Here is a 20630-nt window from a genome sequence, read left to right as displayed (position 1 = left end):
GCCCAGGCAGGTGTGGCCTGCAGTCAGAAGCCCAGCCAGGTTCCAGGGCCCCGTCCCTCTTCCCTCGCATCAACTCCTATCACCTAAGGCAATGCTTTTGCGAGTATGGCCCTTGGGCCACTTGTAAAAGAACTGCTTTACAAAATGTATTTGTCCCCAGCCTGCTCCTGCCCTATTGAATCAGAATCTACGGAACTGAATCCTGGAATCTGAATTTTAACAAGTGTGCTAAGCAATTCTTATGTTCATGGAACTTTTAAAACTCCTAAAGCAAGGTGATCTATTTCTTTTTTTTCTTTTCAAGACTTGTTTGCCCAAAAGTTCCCACCAGGCCCAGGACAAGGCTGTGCAGTCTCTGGCAGGCTCTCCAGACTTTCTGAGAAGAAGGTTGCTTTTCCCTCTAGACCCCAGGCCAAATGTGCCCTCATCAGAGACACCTGGAATTAGCCCGAGGCCTCGTGTTACTAGTTCAGAAGCCTGGGACCCGCCCTGCTCAGCACATGTCAGCAAATGGTCACTGTCCGGGCTCCAAGCTGGCTGCGCTCCTCCAGCCGGCCACCTCAGGCCCTGCACAGTCAGTTCAGCGCAGACTCTGTGATTTTCTTTCAACTATGTATGTTCCTAAAATGTCCCCAATTTGCAACGCCCCCTTCCAGCATCAGTAGATGGTAAGGAGAAGGGAGGTGCCCCATCCCCTAGGCCCCATCAGGAGTCACACACACTTCTCCCCAAGGCCCGTCCTCACTGGGGAGGGAGGGGGAAGGAAAGCAGGGAAGGGATGTCCCCGGAGCACCTGCTGTGCACAAGCTGGGGACAGTCTTCTCACGCACAGTATCACCAACTCCGGTTTGCTTCCTCGCCTGGGTTCAGAGAGACCACACATCACTCCAACTCCACAATAATCTGAGCCCGAGCAGATTCTGTCTAGAATTCTTCAAGATATTCAGGAAAACTCTCAGAAAGATCAGGAGCCTTAAAAAAAAATCCAAACTGGAAGTCCTGAGTTCCTCTGATCAGATGCCTGTGAGGGCCTTTCATGCTGGGGTGTGGTCAGACCCTTCTACCCTCTTCTGGAACATTGGTGGATGTGAAACCCACTGACCCCATGATCGGCATCTCCCCTGCGAAGCACTTCTGCACACAAGCCTCCAGTGGCTGAGTCAAGTTCAAGGAGTTAATCCCATTTCAAGTCCAGGCACTTTCAAACTACGCCAGGCCTAGCTCTGCTCAAGGATTTACAAGCTTACACAACCAAAGTCTGTTCGGTGAGCCCGGCTCCTGCTACACACACACACACACACACGCACACACGCGCGCGCACGCGCTATCCTTCTCCAACCCCCAGTGAAAAAGAAACTATCGTCTTGGGGCGATTACAGAAGAGCAAAGTCTTTTAGATTAGAGTAAAAGAAGGTCAAGCTCTAAATAAGGTCTGGGGTGGAGAGACTTGGCTAACTCCCCAGAAAAATCGTACTGGCAGGCGGAATCTGGAGCAGCTGGATTGGTTGGCCAAGAACGCAATTCCACCGCCATGGAAAGGAGTCAACAGCAGGTGTCATTAGGCTCGCAGGCCTATCATTTACCAGACTATTTCTGTCTAGCGGGAGAAAGTTTATCCTCTGGGCAAGGACCAATCCACCAGGCTTCCCCTTCTCCGCTTTCCTAAATGGGAGTTTTTAATACAGTTCCCGTTTTTCTTCTGTACAGTGGGTGTGGCGGGGGAGTGGTTAAATTCATCCTTTGGCTCAGCGTGTTTACAAAACTTTAGTTAATCATATATAATATACAAAATATGCATGTATATGTGCACATATACATGTCCGCACACACACACCACTGCCTAATATTTACTTATTATTTTTATCTAAATCCAACTTTGTTAACTGAAATTTGTACTGGGGTAGCTGTGGATTCACACGCCGTTACAAGAAATAATACTGAGAGACTCCTTGTACGCTTTGCCCTGTTTCCCCAAATGGCACCGTTCTGCAAAACTGTAACATCATACCCAGGACACTGACACCAATACACTCCATGCTGTTCAGATTCCCCTGGTTTTACTGGTGCTTGTGTGTGTGTATTATCACTCGTGTAGGTTCGTGTCCTCCCCACAGAGAGGTGGACATTTCCAGCATCACAAGGATGCCTCGTGCTGCCCGTTTATGTCCATGCTGTCCTTCCCCCGCCCCTCCGCCCACCTCACCCCGACCATAACCACTAATCTCCCTCTAATTCTAAAATGGTTTCCTTCCCCAAAGTTATATAAGTGGAATCATACAACATGAAACCCTCGGTACTGGCTTTATTCACTTAGCATATTTCCCTGGAGGTTCGTCCAGGTTGCTTGTACCCGTTTTGTTCCTTTTCACTGCTGAGTAGTATTCCACAGTGTGACGCACCCTGGTGTGCCCACTGAAGGACATCTGGGCTGATTCCATCACAAACAAGGTTTCCGTGGGGACTTCCCTGGTGGCGCAGTGGTTATGAATCTGCCTTCCAACGCAGGGGACATGGGTTTGATCCCTAGTCAGGGAGCTAGATCCCACATGCATGCCGCAACTAAGAGTTCGCATGCCGCAACTAAGGAGCCCGCTGGCCGCAACTAAGGAGCACACATGCCTCAACTAAGACCCAGTGTGCAGGTTTTCTGTGAACGTAAGTTTTTATTTCTCTGGGATAAATGCCCAAGAGTGTGATTGCTGGGGCATATGGTAATTTTATATTTAGTTTTTAAAGAAATCGCCAAAGAGTTTTCCAGAGTTTTATACGCACATCAGCAATGTACGAAGGATCCAGTTCTTCCCCACCCTCACCCGCACTAGTTGTTATCCCTCTTTCTTATTTTAGCCATTCTGATGGTCTGATTATGACATTCAACATCTTTTCAGGGTTTTGCTCAACATCTTGATATTCTCTTGGGTGAAACGTCTGCTCATCTCTTTTGCCCATTTTAAAATGAGACTTTATTAAACTTTATTAAACTTATTAGACTTTATTAAGTCTTCACAGTTCTTTATGTAGCCTACATGCTACTCCTTTGTCAGATGTTTGGTTTGCAAATATTTGCTCCCAGTCTGTACGTTGTCTTTCATCCTCTTCACATGGGCTTTCACAGAGCAAATGTTTTTATTTTTGAAGAGGTCCAATTGATCAATTTTTCCTTAGATACACTGGGATTTTGCTATCAAGTCTAAGAACTCTTTGCCTGACCCCAGATTCTCAAGATCTTCTCTTAGATATTTTCTAAAAGTTTCTAAGAGTTTTACATTTTACATTAAAGTCTATGATGCATTTTAGAGTAATTTTTATATAAGGTGTGAGGCTAGGATTGAAGTTCTTTTTTTTTCCCTCTTTTTTAAAGTTGGCAGTTCCTCAAATTATTAAATACCGAGTTACCAAATGACCCCAAAATTTTACTCCTACGTATACACACAGGAGAAATGAAAACATATGTCAGTATAAAATTTGTACATGGGGCTTCTCTGGTGGCGCAGTGGTTGAGAGTCCGCCTGCCAATGCAGGGGACACGGGTTCGTGCCCCGGTCCAGGAAGATCCCACATGCCACAGAGTGGCTGGGCCCACGAGCCATGGCCGCTGAGCCTGCGCGTCCGGAGCCTGTGCTCCGCAACGGGAGAGGCCACAACAGTGAGAGGACCGCGTACCAAAAAAAAAATATTTGTACATGATTATTCACAGCAGCACTTTTCATAATAGCCAAAAGGTGGAAACAACTTGAATTTCAACTGGTGAATGAAAAAATAAAATGTGGTATATCCACACAATGGAATAACAGTCAGCCATGAAAATGAATGAAGTAACTGATACAAACTTCAACACGGAAGGACCTTGGAAGTATGCTGAGTGAAAGAAGCCAGGCACAGAAGACCGCATTTGTATGATTTCATTTATACAAAATGTCCACAAAAGGCCCATTAACAAAGACAGAAAGGTAGATTAGTGGTTGCTAGAGGTGGGAAAGGGGTGGAAATTGGAAGTGGCTGTAAATGAGCGTGATGCTTGTTTGCAGAGTGGAGATGTTCTGAAATGAGATGTGAGGCTGACTAGACAACTCTATACATACACCAAATTCATTGAACTGCATACTTAAAACAGATGGTCTTATGGTTTGTCAATTATCTCAATAAAATATATTAAATGCTTAAACATTTTAAATTTACTAGCATCAAACTGGGTTTCCTTGTTGAGTTAATCAGAGGTTTGAAGGAGAATCGCAAAGGGGGTTATGTCCTTGATTCAATAACAAGGAGAATTTAAGGGAAAATTCTAAGAGAGTTTTGTGTCTAACAAGAGGCCCACATCCCACCCTTTAAACCACAACTGCGGGGGCTGGAGAAGCTACGTTCGGGCCCGCTGAGGCCAAACCAGGGGGCGTGGCTCATGGCACAGTGACCCCATGATGTCACACTGGAAGCTGGAAGTAGCACTGGATCATCTCCCTTTGGGGATGGAGTACAGATAAGCAGACAAAGCAGAATGTCTGCCGAGGGGAATGCAGAACAGTGAATTCCACCCTGAGACACGGTGTGGCTTCGGTGCCAGCGGCCAAACCAACACGTCACAGGCAGCAGGCTGGACTTTTCCAGGAACCGCCCCTCTTCAAAACCACCCACCCTCCCATTCTTGTGACTATGGTGGGAGAAATCATCTGTCCCACCCACATCCCCTCCCTTGGCCACAAATGCTTTCTCAGGACGTGCGGCAATCCTTTTATGGCAATGTAGAAACAAAGAGAGCGCCAGGCCAGGGTCTTTCTAGAAACTAAAGCTGGAACATATCAAATACCAGAGCTAAAGGCACCCCTGTTTTTTTACCATGTGGATCCCAGCACCTTCCAATAAATTCCCCTTTTTCCTGAAATTAATTTCAATTGAGTTTCAATAACCCTATAGTCAAGAGTCCTAACTAATTCCATTCACGTTTAAATCGTTTTCTGCTTAAATTGTCATCCATTCGTTCTCCCACGACACACAAAGCTTAGTTCACTGGAAGTCGCACCTTTATCACAATTCGATGGTGTCAGGTGAGAGCAAAGGCTTTCTCTCAGCAGAGGCTGTCTCCACCCACCCAGCCCACCTCCTTCCCACGACAAAAGTTAAACCATTCATCTGGGAATTCTGAACAAGCAGGCTGTTTCAGGATTACAGGGCAGAAGGCAGAGATCTGAACTAAGTCTGGGGAGTTTAAAGACCTGTCCAGCCCCCAGAAAAACAAACAAGCAAGTGGTGGTTATGGCTGTTATTATAAACCAACCTGGTGCAATGTGATAGAAAGCTTCTGAAATCCCAAACAGAGCAATTTGGCAAAGCCCATCTTAAGGGCTTTTGCAAGATCTTTCCTGTTGTTCATTACACTTTGGTTTAATCATGTTTGGATTAGCAAAACCTGAAGCATGTGTCGTTGTCTTTACGAAAATCAACTACTCGAATTGCTGAGAATTAAACTAACCAGGGGATGGAGACAACACAAATTCACTGTTTTCTTTTTTATTTCAGTTTTATTTAGTAAAAATAGTTAGCTGATCAGGCTAGATAGAGCTATCATCACAGCTTTAGTCTAGGCAGACTGGGTCCCTACAAACCTCTCCCCTGGCAGAGGAAGTTCAACACCCAGTGTCTCTGGGGGAAGCCAAAATGTTCACATACAATGCATCGAATTCAGATCTTAGAACAAAACAGTGAGATCACATAGACCTGGCTACATCCTTAAGTTAAAGTCTAGGACTAAAACAAACAGGGATGCTGTGGAAAATGTGAAGAATTCCAACCCTCCTCACCATATGAAAATGTTACTAAAATGGTAATAGTAGAAATAATGACAAAAACACCAGAAAAGGTAACAATAAACAATAATAAGGGAATTCCCTGGCAGTCCAGAGGTTAGGACTCCGAGCTTCTACTGCAGGGGGCACAGGTTCGATCCCTGGTTGGGGAACTAAGATCTTGCAAGCCATGCGGCATGGCCAAGTAAATAAATGAATGAATTAATTAAAAAATATTAAAACCATTTAGCCCAAAGACATCTAGAGTCAGGGGTGTAACTGTACTCTGTACAGGAGATTTGATTTAAATATTCATGAGTGGGTGCTCCCTCAAATGTGCATCTCCCTATTATTTTTCCCTCGATTCTACTCTGGTTGAATAAATACCACCTTGATCACCACAAGTGAATGACATAAATTAAATTATGACACTGAGAACAGACTTAACCACACAGTTGTGACAGCCTTTTACGCACAGACATTCAGGATGGAGGACTTGAACTGCATAGACATTTTAAAAATGCATCTTACCTAATATCTGAGAGGTCGCACTTGTTTCCAGCGATAGCCATCACAATGTTTTCTGGACCATGTTCTTTCAGTTCTTTCACCCATTTCTTCAAGGTATGAAATGAATCCTAAACCAAAAGTGTAAATCAATCTTGGGAAAGACCCATCAGTGTAATATCTGAACCATGTAGAAATACAAACCCAATATAATTTAATGAAGAAAAATATCTTCAGGGGGCACACAAAGGTTAACATACTCCCCCAACCTTGGCACAAAATTTAATATTAGCTAAGTTATACTTACAGAGCCTGTAAAAAGTTCCCCTTCTAAAATGGAAACTTGAAGTTAAGATAATCATATTAGTAATTTTCTTTTATAAATAACATTAATGTTAGCCTTACCTCAACTTGAGTGAGACAAAGCTATAGGACTGAACCAATGTTCATGCTTAATCAGAAAAGAAAAAATATATACGTACATACACACACACACACACGCGCGCGCGCGCGCGCGCGCATAAACACACGCGTTAGAGTCCTATTTTCCTAACTGCTCTTCCCTCACAATGACCTCCAGGAAACAGCCAAGGTAGCCACTCCATTCAGGAAGCAGTGGTCAGGAACTCACGGATGGTCACAGCATCGAATTAGTTAAAGCAGTTAACTAAGTTCAGTTAAGCAGGTCCTCAACGCTGAGTTCCAGGAGTGGGGGAAATGCCAGCAGACCACTGCCGTTATTCATTGATGGGTATCTTGGGTCCTCAAAATGATAACTAAAAATATATTCATCCCACATGCACACAGACACACTATACATATATAAACATCATCCTTGGCGTTTCAAGTTGTATGATTGAAACATTAATAGGAAATAAGTATCTATAACCATCAAGCATGCAAAATTTAAAAGTAATTTTCCTTTTCCTAAAAATCTGACATTCTGGAGACCAGTATTAGCAGGCATAACCTTGCCCTTACAAACAGTCAATTTTAAAAGCGAATGATCATTGTTTATTTAATTTAGCAGGTAGATTTGAAAGGCTTAGCTACATATAGATGAGAGAAACTCAAAATGTGGTGTTCACTCACCCCAACCAGCATACTGTGGAATCTCACCCCAGGCTGCTGGTGAGACTCACTGATGTCTCTGCCTTGGTCTTTCTAGGGGGATCACCATAAAGGGCACCTAAATTCTAAAGGGGACCTTCTTACCTGTTTGGTAATATCATACACTATGACAGCTGCTGCGGATCCACGATAGTACATGGGAGCCAGTGAATGAAACTGTTTAGGAACAATGGATAATTTTAGGCCAAAGTGAACATACTTTATGCAACCCCAAATTAAACATAAAATTATCACCCTACGTCATCCCCATAGGATCCCTAGAATTTCCCCAGAATTCAGATCCGATGATAAATTTTCCTCCTCAATGGCACATTCCCTTGTAGTTTATAAACCATGAGATTCATTCTTGGGAAAAGCCAAAAATAAACGTTATTTTCAATGTTGCTATCCTACAAATTTTCTTTTCTCTACCACTCATCACTTATCTAATATGGTGGACCCAGGGCAATCTCATTAGGATGATACAGCGATAAGATGTTTGCCAAGGGAAGGAAAAGGCAAGACTGGCACAAATCACACCACCCGGGCCTGGTTGCTAAGGAAGAGTACTGCAGCAAGGGCGTCTCGGCCCCCGCCCTCGGGTCTGGAAGGCTGCCGTCCCACAAATTCACAACAAATGGTGAGAGAGATGAGCTTCGTTCCAAACGTGAACAGAGCAAGTGTTGCTGGTCATGAGAATCATTCATCCCCAAGCAGGACAGATACTTATCCTGGGGATACATACAGAGTTTATGTATATTTTGAAGAATATATCTTTAAATATATTTGAATATATCTGAAGCATATATCACGGAGGTGTTTTGAAAGACAATAAGAAAAAGATAACTCAGCTCAATAGAAAAATGAACAAAGGATATATATAGATAGATAAATCACAGAGGAAGAGTAATAAACTGTCAATAAATATTTTAAAATATGTTCAATGATAATAAAAGAAATGAAAATAAAAGCAATGATAGGGTATTCATTAATTTATTAAGTATTGAAAAGATTGATCATATCCAGGGTTGGTGTGGGTTTGGGGCAGGAGGCACTCATACACTACACAGGAAGGTATTTTAAGACCTGTTTATGGAAAGATGCTCAACACCACTAACCATCAGGGAACTGCAAATCAAAACCACATGAGATATCACCTCGCACCTGTTAGAAGAGGTATTATTAAAAAGACAAGAAATAACAAGTGTTGGCAGGGATATGGAGAAAAGGGTACCCTCATACGTTGTTGTCCGGAATGTAAATTGGTGTAGCCACTATGGAAAACAGTATGGAGGTTGCTCAAAAGATTAAAAATAGAACTACTAAATGGTCCAGCAATTTCTTTTCTGGATATTTATCCGAAGAAAACAAAAACACTAACTTGAAAAGATATATTCGCCCTCATGTACACAACGGCATTATTTACAAAAGCTAAGACATGGAAAAACTACCAGTGTCCATCAACTGATAAATGGATCATCAATAAGATATGATACACAAACACACACGCATACACACTCACATACACACACACACACACACAGGAATATTATTCAGCCATAAAAAAGAATGAAATCTTGCCATTTGCAATACCACGGAGGGAACTTGAGGGCATCATGCTAAGTGAAGTAAGTCAGTCTGAGAAAGATAAATACCATATTATCTCACTTACATGTGGATCTAAAAACAAAAACTGATTTCACAGATACAGAGAGCAGACTGGAGGTTGCCGGAGGCCGTGGGTAGGGGTGGGCATAACAGGTGAAGGTGGTCAAAAGGTACCAATTTCCGGGCTTCCCTGCCAATGCAGGGGACACGGGTTTGAGCCCTGGTCTGGGAAGATCCCACGTGCCGCGGAGCAACTAGGCCCGTGCGCCACAACTACTGAGCCTGCGCTCTAGAGCCCACGAGCCACAACTACTGAAGCCCGCGTGCCTAGAGCCCATGCTCTGCAACAAGAGAAGCCACCGCAATGAGAAGCCCGCGCACCGCAATGAAGAGTAGCCCCCGCTCTCCGCGACTAGAGAAAGCCCCACGCAGCAACGAAGACCCAACGCAGCCAAAAATAAATAAATAAAATAAGTAAGTTTATATAAAAAAAAAAGGTACCAACTTCCAAGTATAAAATAAATAAGGCAGGGGAGGGAATCAATAGCATAGTGACTATAGTTGATAATACTGTATTGTATATTTGAAAGTTCCTAAGAGAAAAGATCTTAAAAGTTCTCATCACAAGAAAAAAGAATTGTAACTGTGCAGTGACGAATGTTACCTAGGATGTGAACTAGACTGTTTGTGGTGATCATTTCACAATACATACAAACACCGAATCAGTATGTTGTAAACCTGAAACTAACATAATGTGGTATGACAATTATACATCAATTTTTTTTAAAAGTCAAGTACATAGAAGCAAAGAACAGAGTGGGGGTTAGCAGGAACTGAGGGTGCTGGGTAGGGGTGGCTGGGAACACACTGATCAAAGGGGACGAGGTTGCAGCTATGTGGGTAAGTCTAGAGATGGAATATACAGCGTGATGACTGTGGTTGATAATACTTGAACCTGGAAATTTGCCAAGAGAATAGATTTCACATGTTCTCACCACTTAAAAAGGGTAACTATGTGAAGAGAAAATATGCTAATTAGCTTGACTGCAGTAATCATTTCACTACGTATACATACATCAAATCATCGTGTTGCACACCTTAAACATATACAATTTTTATTTTTTTAAAAAAAAGAGATCTTCTTTCAAAGCTACTGTTGGTAACATATAACAAAAAGTTGAAATGTGCGTATCGTTTGACCCCAAAGTTCCACTTTTGTGATCTTCACACAGAGATCCTCATCCCTACGTGGTAAATGGGAGAAAAAGATTCAAAACAACCCAAAGGTTCATCATAGAGAATTCATTAACGTTGTATGTATATCATGGAAATACCACAACCATTAAAATGATGGTGAGGATTTTTATTTATAGGAAAAGATATCCTTGACATACCGTTAAATGAAAACAACAGTCTCAGAGCAGCAGACGCAGCATAATATAATTTTGGGTAAAATGTGTCTGGGTGGGTCCATGTGTATAAGCATAACATAATGTTTCTCAAAATGTTAACAGTGGGAGTTCTCATCGCGTGTACCTTTTCCTCATAAGAGTCTGTACTGTATAAATTTTTATGATGATTTTTAAATGATTTTTAAATTTTCTAAAAGCAGCCATATTTCAGCCATAAAAAATAATGAAATAATGTTCGGCAACACGGAGGGATCTAGAGATTATCATACTGAGTGAATGTAAATCAGACAAAGACAAATATCATATGATATCACTTATATGTGTAATCTAAAAGAATGATACAAATGAACTTACTTACAAAACAGAAATAGACTCACAGACATAGAAAACAAACTTATCGTTACCAAAGGGGAAAGGTGGGGGGAAGGGATAAATTAGGAGTTTGGGATTAACATATACACACTATTATATATAGAACAGACAATCAACAAGGACCTACTGTACAGCACAGGGAACTCTACTCCATATTCTGTAATAAACTATGTGGGAAAAGAATCTGAAAAAGAATGGATATATGCATATGTACAACCGAATCACTTTGCTGTACACCTGAAACTAACACAACATTGTAAATCAACTACACTCCAATATAAAATAAAAATAAAATTTAAAAAAAGAAAAAGAAATAAAAATAAAAAGCAGCCCTGGTGGCGCAGTGGTTGAGAGTCCGCCTGCCGATGCAGGGGACACGGGTTCGTGCCCTGGTCCGGGAAGATCCCACATGCTGCGGAGCGGCTGGGCCCGTGAGCCATGGCCCCTGAGCCTGCGCGTCCAGAGCCTGTGCTCCGCAACGGGAGGGGCCACAACAGTGAGAGGCCCGCGTACCGCAAAAAACAAAAAAAAAGAAAAAAAAAAGTAGCCATATTTACTGGGGAGTCGGGGGGAGGGGGTAGCAGGGAGAGAGAGTTCGGATCCTGATGTTTTTCTGGCAAACAACAAAACCATCGTTCATTTTTACTTCCCGGGCAATACTTTTCATTGAATCAACACTGGCCAAGATGAAATGATCCTATTTGGAAACTGGAAGCACACCCAAAGCCGAGGATTCCTTCTACTGCAGGATGCTAGTGTGGCCTCACCAGAGTATGCAAAGAAGCAGGCCACCCACCCCAGCCCCACGGCCCTCGTGCAATCTCCACCTTGATGAGAAACGGCCCTGCTCCTGTGTGGCTTTCGGAAAAGGGAACGGGTTGGATGGAGCTCAGGATGGACCCAGGAGTTCCCAGCTGGAGGACCATGGCCGCTGACCAGGAGTCACTGAGGACAGAGCCTTTCCATAGGCACTGGCTGCCCAGCTCTGTGTTTGTTGTCCTTGTCAGGCATCAAAAATCTATTTTTAGTCCATCCTTTGGCAACCCACTCCAGATGCAGAAACCAAAATCAGAATTCCTGCCGTAAAGGAGAAAAAAGCCATGTATTTTTTAAAACATTCCTGCTTTACTAATGGAAAGGAATACATAGAAAGTGTCCTTTTAGCCCAATTATATAAAATGTCTATTTTTCCAAAATAGCCTCCGTCTAAGAATGGTCCACTTACACGCTCGAAGCAGGAGAGTCAGTACAAAATGTATACACAAAGAGGAGCCAATCGTGGATTTTCTAAGACAGAATTCGTTTTCAGCTCTAACACCGTGAAGTAAATCTGAAACGGTCACTACTGTGCAGGTTGCGTGAACTATTTACCAGAGCTTTGTATATAATGCATTACTTGCTCTTTCCTTCCTCCAAATGGAATCATTTTGAAATAACTCTGTTGATGAAGCCACTTAAACTTTATTACCAGGGACCTGGGGGTTTTAATGAGTTAAAGTTCGTGTCTCAGTTCCAAAACCCAGCAATGCGTTGGCCAAAGGATAATGTTTGTGGAGGACAAAAAGATAAATCATGTCTGGCCTACAATGTGTATACTTTTCCCCTACAAATATAAAACAAAAGCCACAAGCAGCCTCAACACTCAATATGACATCATTCCATTTCCGTGGAGTTGGAATTAAGACTGGTGAAACACTCGCATAAAAGATTCTTCTAGAAACAAAGTTCTCAATCACAGGAGGTTGATAAAACTTTTTAAAAAATCTCACCTTGAAAGGTTATTTGAAAATCAATACAATAGGTGCCAATTCAAAATCCCTTCTTCCCTAACTATCCAACAAAATATCAAGAATGCCGAATTAAAGTGTTCAGATAATTCTCAGGTGACATTTGTTTAGAAGAAGCACAGGCATTGTTAACAGTCAATCTGTCCCTCAAAAGAAGAGGCCGTTTGGGCTTCCCTGGTGGCGCAGTGGTTGAGAGTCCACCTGCCGATGCAGGGGACGCGGGTTTGTGCCCTGGTCCGGGAAGATCCCACATGCCACAGAGCGGCTGGGCCCGTGAGCCATGGCCGCTGAGCCTGTGCGTCCGGAGCCTGTGCTCCGCAACGGGAGAGGCCACATCAGTGAGAGGCCCGTGTACCGCAAAAAAAAAAAAAAAAAAAAAAAGAAGAGGCTGTTTATGTTCATGTGTGTGACTGTTTGTTTGTAATTGCTGGATGTCTACAGGGTAAGGGCAAGGGAATGGCCTTCTCTGAGCTTCTAAGACCCTCAGCTTTCACAGGTGTAAAGTGCTGCTCCCACTTCCAGCAACGGGCAAAATGATAAGTGGGCATGACCTTTCTGGAAAGCATCTGGACAATGTATTTAGAAAGTCTTACCTAAATGTCCATCGAGAGAGGAGTGGATAAAGAAGATGTGGTACATATATACAATGGAATATTACTCAGCCATAAAGAAGAATAAAATAATGCCATTTGTAGCAACATGGATGGACCTAGAGATCATCATACGAAGTGAAGAAAGTCAAAGACAAATATCATATGATATCACTCATATATGTAATCTAATTTTTAAAAATGATACAAATGAACTTATTTACTAAACAGAAACAGACAGACAGAGAAAACAAACTTATGGTTACCAAAGGGGAAATGTTGGGGGGGAAGGATAAACCAGGAGCTTGGGATGAACACATGCACGCTACCAAGTATAAGACAGATAACCAACAAGGACCTACTGTATAGCACAGGCGGCTCTACCCAATATTCTGTGATAACCTACATGAGAAAAGAATCTAAAAAAGATCGAAAATATGTATATGTACAGTTGAATCACTTTGTTGTACACCTGAAACTAACATAACATTGTAAATCAACTATACTCCAATAAGATTAAAATTTTTTAAAAGTCTTGAAACATTCATATGCTCTGACTCAACAATTCCACTTCTGAAGGGGATGATCAGAGGTGGCCTCAAAGAAACCAGAATTCATTCTAGAATCATCAGTAATGCTGAAAAATTGTAATCAACCTCCATGTCTAACCATCGGGGACTGGAAACATAACTTTGGCTTAGCCGTGTGATGGAATACTGGGCAGGAATTACACACAAGTTTCTGAAAAATTTGAAATGGCACGTGAGGCAAGATGGCTTAGTATTTCCCAAAGAAGTGTTTTCTGCAGAACCCTGTGCCCCTGAAGTACTTTTTGGGAAAAAGGTTTCTTAGTCATGTAAGTTTGAGAAACTCTACATATTACAATGTTCCCCTGGAGGTTTACGGAGTTTTATTAGTACATGAAAGGCTCTGAAAATTTCTGTAGTAAAGGAACCTATTTATTTTGCTTTTAACTCAGAATTTTTAATTTACTTTTTACCTTTTTTCAAGTAATATTTATTAACATCTAGGGACCTAGTGAGTGTCCTGGGGACCCACCTTAGGGGCACAGGATGAAGACCCAAGACAGGGTGTTGACCTGCGTCTGGCTCTGTACCGGTTTGGGGGTGGCGGTGGCGGTGGCGGGGCGTGGGTGGTGACAGCTCAGGCTTTCCCAGCTCTGTGAGGACACTCATGGTTTAAGGTGAGACAGGCTCTGCATGGAACCTCCTTCCCCTGCCCTGCTCTTGCCGTACCTGCAAGACAAAGCTCCCTTCTTCCCATCCCACAGCATCCTTTGTGTGCCTACACACACACACACACACACACACACACACACACACACACTCAGCACACAGGCAGAAAGTGTTACTCCAGGAAACCTAATCCTTTAGACCACCCAGTCTGCTTCAGGCAAAATTCCTTACACGCAGGTTGGTGGTGGCATAAATTCCAAAGCAGCAAAATTCTGCACATCAAGGATGAGCAGTGGTGGAAAATACACGAAATTTCCAAACAAGGATAGGCCCCAGCTGGGCTCTCTCTCCCCAGATGAGTAACCCAAGCCAGAGGGCTATGGCATCGGGTCCTGGAACTTCAGGGATTGGTTGTTTTAGGATTTTCAGAGAACGCTCTGTCCCTGGTGAGATGCTTCCACGCAGCCTGGGAGCCAGTGCTGGTCTGTCTTGGGGGCCAGCGCTCGAGCAGAAATTCTCACCCTCCCCCAGAACACCAGGGCCACGCACACTCAAGGGCAGAAGCCAAAATACATCCTGAGGTCCCTCAGGATTCAAACAAAGAGGGAAGTGGTGGAGGAAAATTCCTGACATTCCGACATTCTCAGCTGGCAAAAGTTGAATGGAAAAACCACTACTGAATGTACTTTCTGTGTCATTCAGAAGAGCGTTTCTAAGTTTTACACAGACCCTCTCTCTCCACAGAAAAGCAGAGGCCTATTTAATATGCCTACTCAGATGTCCTAAAATCCGATAATATGTAAAGTTTAATAGAAAAGCCTATTAAAATGGTTATTTCTGAATAATGCCATTACAGGCAAACCATCACTTGTTTCCATATTTCTTAATTATTTTAAAAAAAATTTTTAAGAGGATACACTACTTTTGCAATGAGAGGGGATTTTTTCCCCCCTCTGCTTTCTTTTTTCTTTTAATGTGCCAGTTAATGTCAAAGGGCTTCCTCTGCATTCGGAGATGAAAGGGTTAAAGCAAAAGTCCCAGGAGGAAGCTGCGGTTTAGGGTCGCCTGACAAGGTGCGTGCAAACCTTCTGTAGCAGAAAATGATATGACCAAATCCAAATGTCTTTCCACAAAAATGGTGTCGGCGTGGGAGTAAGGGGAAGAGGATCAGTGTGTTTTAAAAGACAAGGTCGTGAGCTGGCCTATTCTGATCCCTAGAATAATGTGTAAGACAGAAGTCGAGGTTTCGAAGCGCTGTAGCAATTCACGTTTCTCCCACCCATGAAAAACCCAACCACGGGGACCCTCAGCTCTCAGTCCAGTTGGCTGGCGCGAGGGGGTGGGGAGCGGTCCTATAAGTGCAGAACCACGTGTGCCCCACTTGCCCCTAAATCATCGGAGGAAAAGCGGTGATGGGGTCACGTCTCCCTCTCTCTCCTCCAGGCTCTGCGTCCTCGGCCCTCTGAGCTTCAATGTCCCATCGTGGAGGCGAGTCCCCCGCGGAGTGGGACCACAGAGCATCACCCGGGATCGTACCCGAGCTGGCGACCCCGCACTCACAGGGGCTGGCCACCCCGGTGCCAGCAAAGCTGGCCCCCGATGCAGCCACGGGGAAAGCTGCCCCCCGCCCCGTGCATCGCCTTCCTGAGCCCAGCTCGGCCTCCCGTGACCCACTGTCCCAAAGCTTCCATCAGTGCATTTAGATGTGGCCGTGGCCTCCACGCTGGCTGCACAGCGGGGGCTGGGGGATGCTATCTTTTACTGCTGGGTTGTGATATTTGTTTACATACACTGTCGAATCTATTTTTAACTTTTTATCGTGGAAATTTTCAAACACACACACAAGAAGGGAGCAGAGTATAAAGCACGTCGGTGCTCTTATCCCCCAGACTCAGCACCCCTGACCCGCGGCCCCTAATATCCGCCACCCCTTACCACCCAGCCCACCCCCACCACTGGAGTCCAATGCAGCAAACGCTTGACATCATATCATGTTAACTGTAAAGCAGAAGGATTTTTCTTCAAATATAAGTCAAATTGTGTCACCTTCCTGTTCAACATCTGTCTAACTTAGCATAAAATCCACCCCCTGGACTGCGGTGTCTAAGGCCCTCATCGCTGGGGCACCAGGCCTGAACCTGCAGCCACAGGTTTTTCCCCCAGCGGGACCCTCCTCCACCCACACCCACATGGCTCGCCCCCTCCTTCATTCACACATTTCTCAGCTGCCACCTCCTCCGAGAACCTTTGGTGACCCCCTATCTGGGCAGCAGCAGGAACTCAACAAACATTCGGAGACAGAACCCACAGGATGAGCCACTAACCCTGTGCAGGCAGGCTAGACAGGGGGATGGGGTGTGGGGGGTGTTCCCATTTTACAGATGAGAAAGCTGAGGCTCCGGATGATTACGTAAATTGCCCACAGACACACTGCTCTTAAAAGACCTTGAACACAGGTCTTCTGACCCCAAATTCCACGCTTTTTCCACTCATCAGCTGATTCTCTGAAATGAAGCATTGCTTACAGAGATGAAGATACGGGTTGGCACTAACTTTACTCATTCATTCATCAGCTATCACCTGGACACCTGACACGTGACAGTGACCGTTCTAAGCCATGGAGACTCAGGGTTGGTAGGTAGGATAACAGCCCCCAAAGGTTTCCACCTAATCCCTGGACCTGTGGTGATGTTACGGTGCACAGCGACGGGCATTGGGTTCCTGGCCATCTGATCCTGGGATGGACAATTACCCTGGGTTACCAGGTGAGCCCAGTGTCATCACAAGAGTCCTCTCACATGGAAGAGGGAGGCAGGAGAGTCAGAGAAACTTGAAGGTGCTCTGCTGCTGGCTTTGAAGATGGACGAAGAAGCCACAAACCAAAGACTGTGGGCGGACTCTGTAAAAGGCCAGGAAACGGATTCTCCCCAGAGCCTCTGCGAAGGAACCTGCCCAGACCTGTGAGAGCGTGAGCCTGGGTTGTCTGAAGCCACAGGAAACAGAGAAGGTGAAGAAGACAGACAAATCCCTGTCCTCCAAAGCGCACATTTTCCTTGGAGTGGAGGGTGGAAGCGCCGCCTTCAGAGGGGCTGTTCTGGAGATAAAGGCACACAGGGTGAGGTCCCTCTTAGAGGACACTCCTCTGTCCCCGTGTAGACACGACCTGCTCTCTGCCCCAGGTTGCTTGAGAGTCACAGAGGGAAACTGGACTCAACCCAAGCGGCACAGACCATGCCTCACAATTAGAAGTCACTCAGGGTGTCACATCCCAGACTAGATACACACAGTAAAAGTCCAACTATCGAAGCCCCTCTTGGGCTGTACCACTTTTAACTAAAGGAGACTCCTGGGGCTTCTTCTAAGAGGAGCCGCTAAAAAAGAACAAAATAATGTCATGTGCAGCAACGTGGATGGACCTAGCGACTGTCATAGAGAATGAAGTAAGTCAAAGACAGGTATCACATGATAGTCCTTATATGTGGAAACTCAAAAAAATGGTACAAACCATCTTATTTACAAAACATAAATAGAGTCACAGATGTAGAAAACAAACTTATGGTTACCAGGGAGGGAAAGGGGAGGGGAGGAACAAATTGGAAGATTGGGATTGACGTATAAACACTACCATATATAAAATAGATAACTAATGAGAACCGACTGTATAGCACAGGGAACTCTACTCAACGCTTTGTAAGGGCCTATATGGGAAAAGAATCTAAAAAAGAGTGGATATATGTATATGTATAACTCATTCACTTTGCAGTACAATAGAAACTAACACAACATTTTAAATCAACTCTACTCCAATAAAAATTTTAAAAAATAAAAATAAATAAATAAGAGGAGCTGCTGTGACCCGGCCCCGTCGACAGCTGTTGATCTCATATTAATAGCACACAGCACATCTGCAGGTTTCTAAGCTGTCTTCTTCCCACAAAACCTTCAGCCAGTTTTCCTTTCTGGGAGCGTTCTTGGTGGGTGATGGAGCGAAGGGGTAGTTCCCTTATTCGGACCTCGATTCACACTGTGACAGCACTGTTCTCTGGGGGAGGGGGGTGCATGTACTCTATCTCCTCCCACTGAAGGGAGACCCCCATGGAAGTTTGCGAGGAGGTGCCCCAGGGTGGAGCGCCCCCAGCAGTGCTCCAAGTGTGTGCTCCGCGCTGGGAGCTGGGCCTCTCTTTCCAGGGGCTGCAAGGCGAGCGGGGGAGAAAACAAAGAGCAGCTCATTTGGAGCCTGTAAGAGGCCTCTTTCTTCAAGGATTCCTGAAGGTCAAAATTTCCTCTGACTGTAGCTGCAGCCTATGAATAGTGAACCACTTTCCTGACCACGGACTCCAGGGCCCTGAGAAAGAAGGAACGAGAGCAGATAGGTTTCTTTTGATGTTTGTAAACGAGCCTGAACTTGACCTCAGATACTTGCTGTCTTCAGTTCTCTTTTCCTTCTCAAGGACCCATTCAGACCCAGCAGTGAGGCCACGGCATTCTCAGCTGCATCCCAGCACCCGACCTCCAATCACCTAAGTTTCCAAATGATGGGAGACTGGTAGGTGCTGGCGGAATTCAGCCGCAGTAGGGGAACAAGCAGTACCGCTAACCAGCCCGGGCACCCAAGTCTTCACAACTGCACCCGTGAAGCCGTCAGCTCCTGGGGCCTCAGTGGCTTTTCCTTCTTCAGGCACCCGGGGCTCAAGGAAAACCCCCGACAGAAGGAGCAGGTAAAGATTAAACAAACCCGGGTGGTGCCAATATAGCTCTTTAGTATACCTTTTCTGGTATCTTTTAAATCTCTCACAATTGGGGGAAAAAAAAAAGTCTGTGCGCTTACTAGGAAAGTGACCATAAGCCTTTTGAATCAATGGGTTTCAGAATATTATCGCATTATCATTAGCAGTATGTATTAAGTCATAAAGTCTGGTCTTGGGTTAGATAATATTGCTGAAATAAAACTAAATCAGCTGCAAATACTACTACTTTGACGACTGATTCCTTCTTTTAAAAAAATATATTTAGTCAAACACCATAAATTTCAAGTCTAATAATGGTTTGGTACATTGTAAGTGATAACCTCACAAATATGACCTTGTTTATGGTACTACATGAATTTACTACAGGGACCACATTTAAACATTTAAAAGGTTTAATACTTTATTCAACATTTTTTCTTTAGGTACTACTGTGAGGTCAAGACTGCACTTCCAAATCACAAGTAATCTCCAAAAAGATGAAAGACAGCGTGAAACTCACTTATCACTTATAATTTAAAGGCTTAAGGAGTAGGCAACCTCAAATTCACTATGGACTCAATACAATCCCTATCAAAATCCTAACTGGAGTTTTTTCGATAAACATTTACAAGCTGATCCTACAATTCATGTGGAAATGCAAGGGACCCAGAAGAGCCAAAAGAACCTTGAAAAAGAAATACAAAGTTGGAGGACTCATACTTCCCAATTTCAAAGCTTACTACAAAGCAACAGGAAAATTTTAGATCAAAGGAATAGGACCGAGAGTCAGGAATTAAACCCTCACACGTGTGGCCAACTGATCTTCAACAGAGGTGCCAAGACAACTAACTGGGCAAAGAACAGTCTTCTCAATTGTGCGTATGATACTGACGTACAAAGAATGAAGCTGAATTCCTTTCTTACCAAGATACACAAAAAGTAACAACAAATGATCAGAGAGCTAAATGTAAGAACTAAGACTATAAAACTCTCAGACGAACATACAGGAGTAAATCCAGTGACCCTGAGTTAGGCAAAGACAAGTGTTGGCGAAAATGTGGAGAGATTGGCACCTCATGCATTGCTGGTAGGAATATAAAATGGTGCAACCACTTTGGAAAACAGCTTGGCAGCTCCTCAGAATGCTAAACTTAAGAGTCACAACCAATTTCACCCCTAGATACATACCCAAGAGATTTTTTTAAATGCATCTGCACAAAACCCTGTACAAGAATGTTCACAGCATTATTTATTCATAAAAGCCAAAAAGTGTAAACAACCAAACGTCCATCGACTGATGGATGGATAAACAAAATGTAGTAATCCATACGATGGAACATAAACAGCCGTAAGGAGGAAGTACTGACCCAGCTACAACACGGATGAATCTTGATGACGTTATGCTCAGTGAAAGAAGACAGAAAACCCAGACTGCATGAGTCCATTTATATGAAATGTCCAGCTTAGGAAAACCTAGAGACTGAAATTAGCCGAGGGCTGGGGGATTTGAGGGGAGGCTATTTTTTAGTCTGTATGTGTGT

The 20630-nt window shown here is 43.9% G+C and overlaps 1 protein-coding gene across 3 annotated transcripts in view; it reads right to left on the bottom strand.

Moving 5' to 3' along the window:
• RAB31 (RAB31, member RAS oncogene family) overlaps window positions 1-20630 on the bottom strand; it is a 110698-nt gene that overhangs the window by 39632 nt on the left and 50436 nt on the right. For all 3 annotated transcript variants that reach the window (XR_014326707.1, XR_014326708.1, XM_082853450.1), the window contains exons 4-5: window positions 7503-7574; window positions 6312-6418 (exon numbers count right to left, since the gene is read on the bottom strand). Coding sequence is in view for 1 of the 3 variants with exons in the window: in XM_082853450.1 (XP_082709576.1) it covers window positions 6312-6418; window positions 7503-7574 (179 nt within the window). In the remaining 2 variants the exon portion in view is untranslated. The remainder of the gene's footprint in view (window positions 1-6311; window positions 6419-7502; window positions 7575-20630) is intronic.

Source organism: Leucopleurus acutus (assembly GCF_964270905.1).
Source record: "Leucopleurus acutus genome assembly, chromosome: 13".
Taxonomy (NCBI): Eukaryota; Metazoa; Chordata; class Mammalia; order Artiodactyla; family Delphinidae; genus Leucopleurus; species Leucopleurus acutus.
Note: the sequence above shows the minus strand (reverse complement) of the source record. Positions and strands in the feature narration are given on the sequence as shown.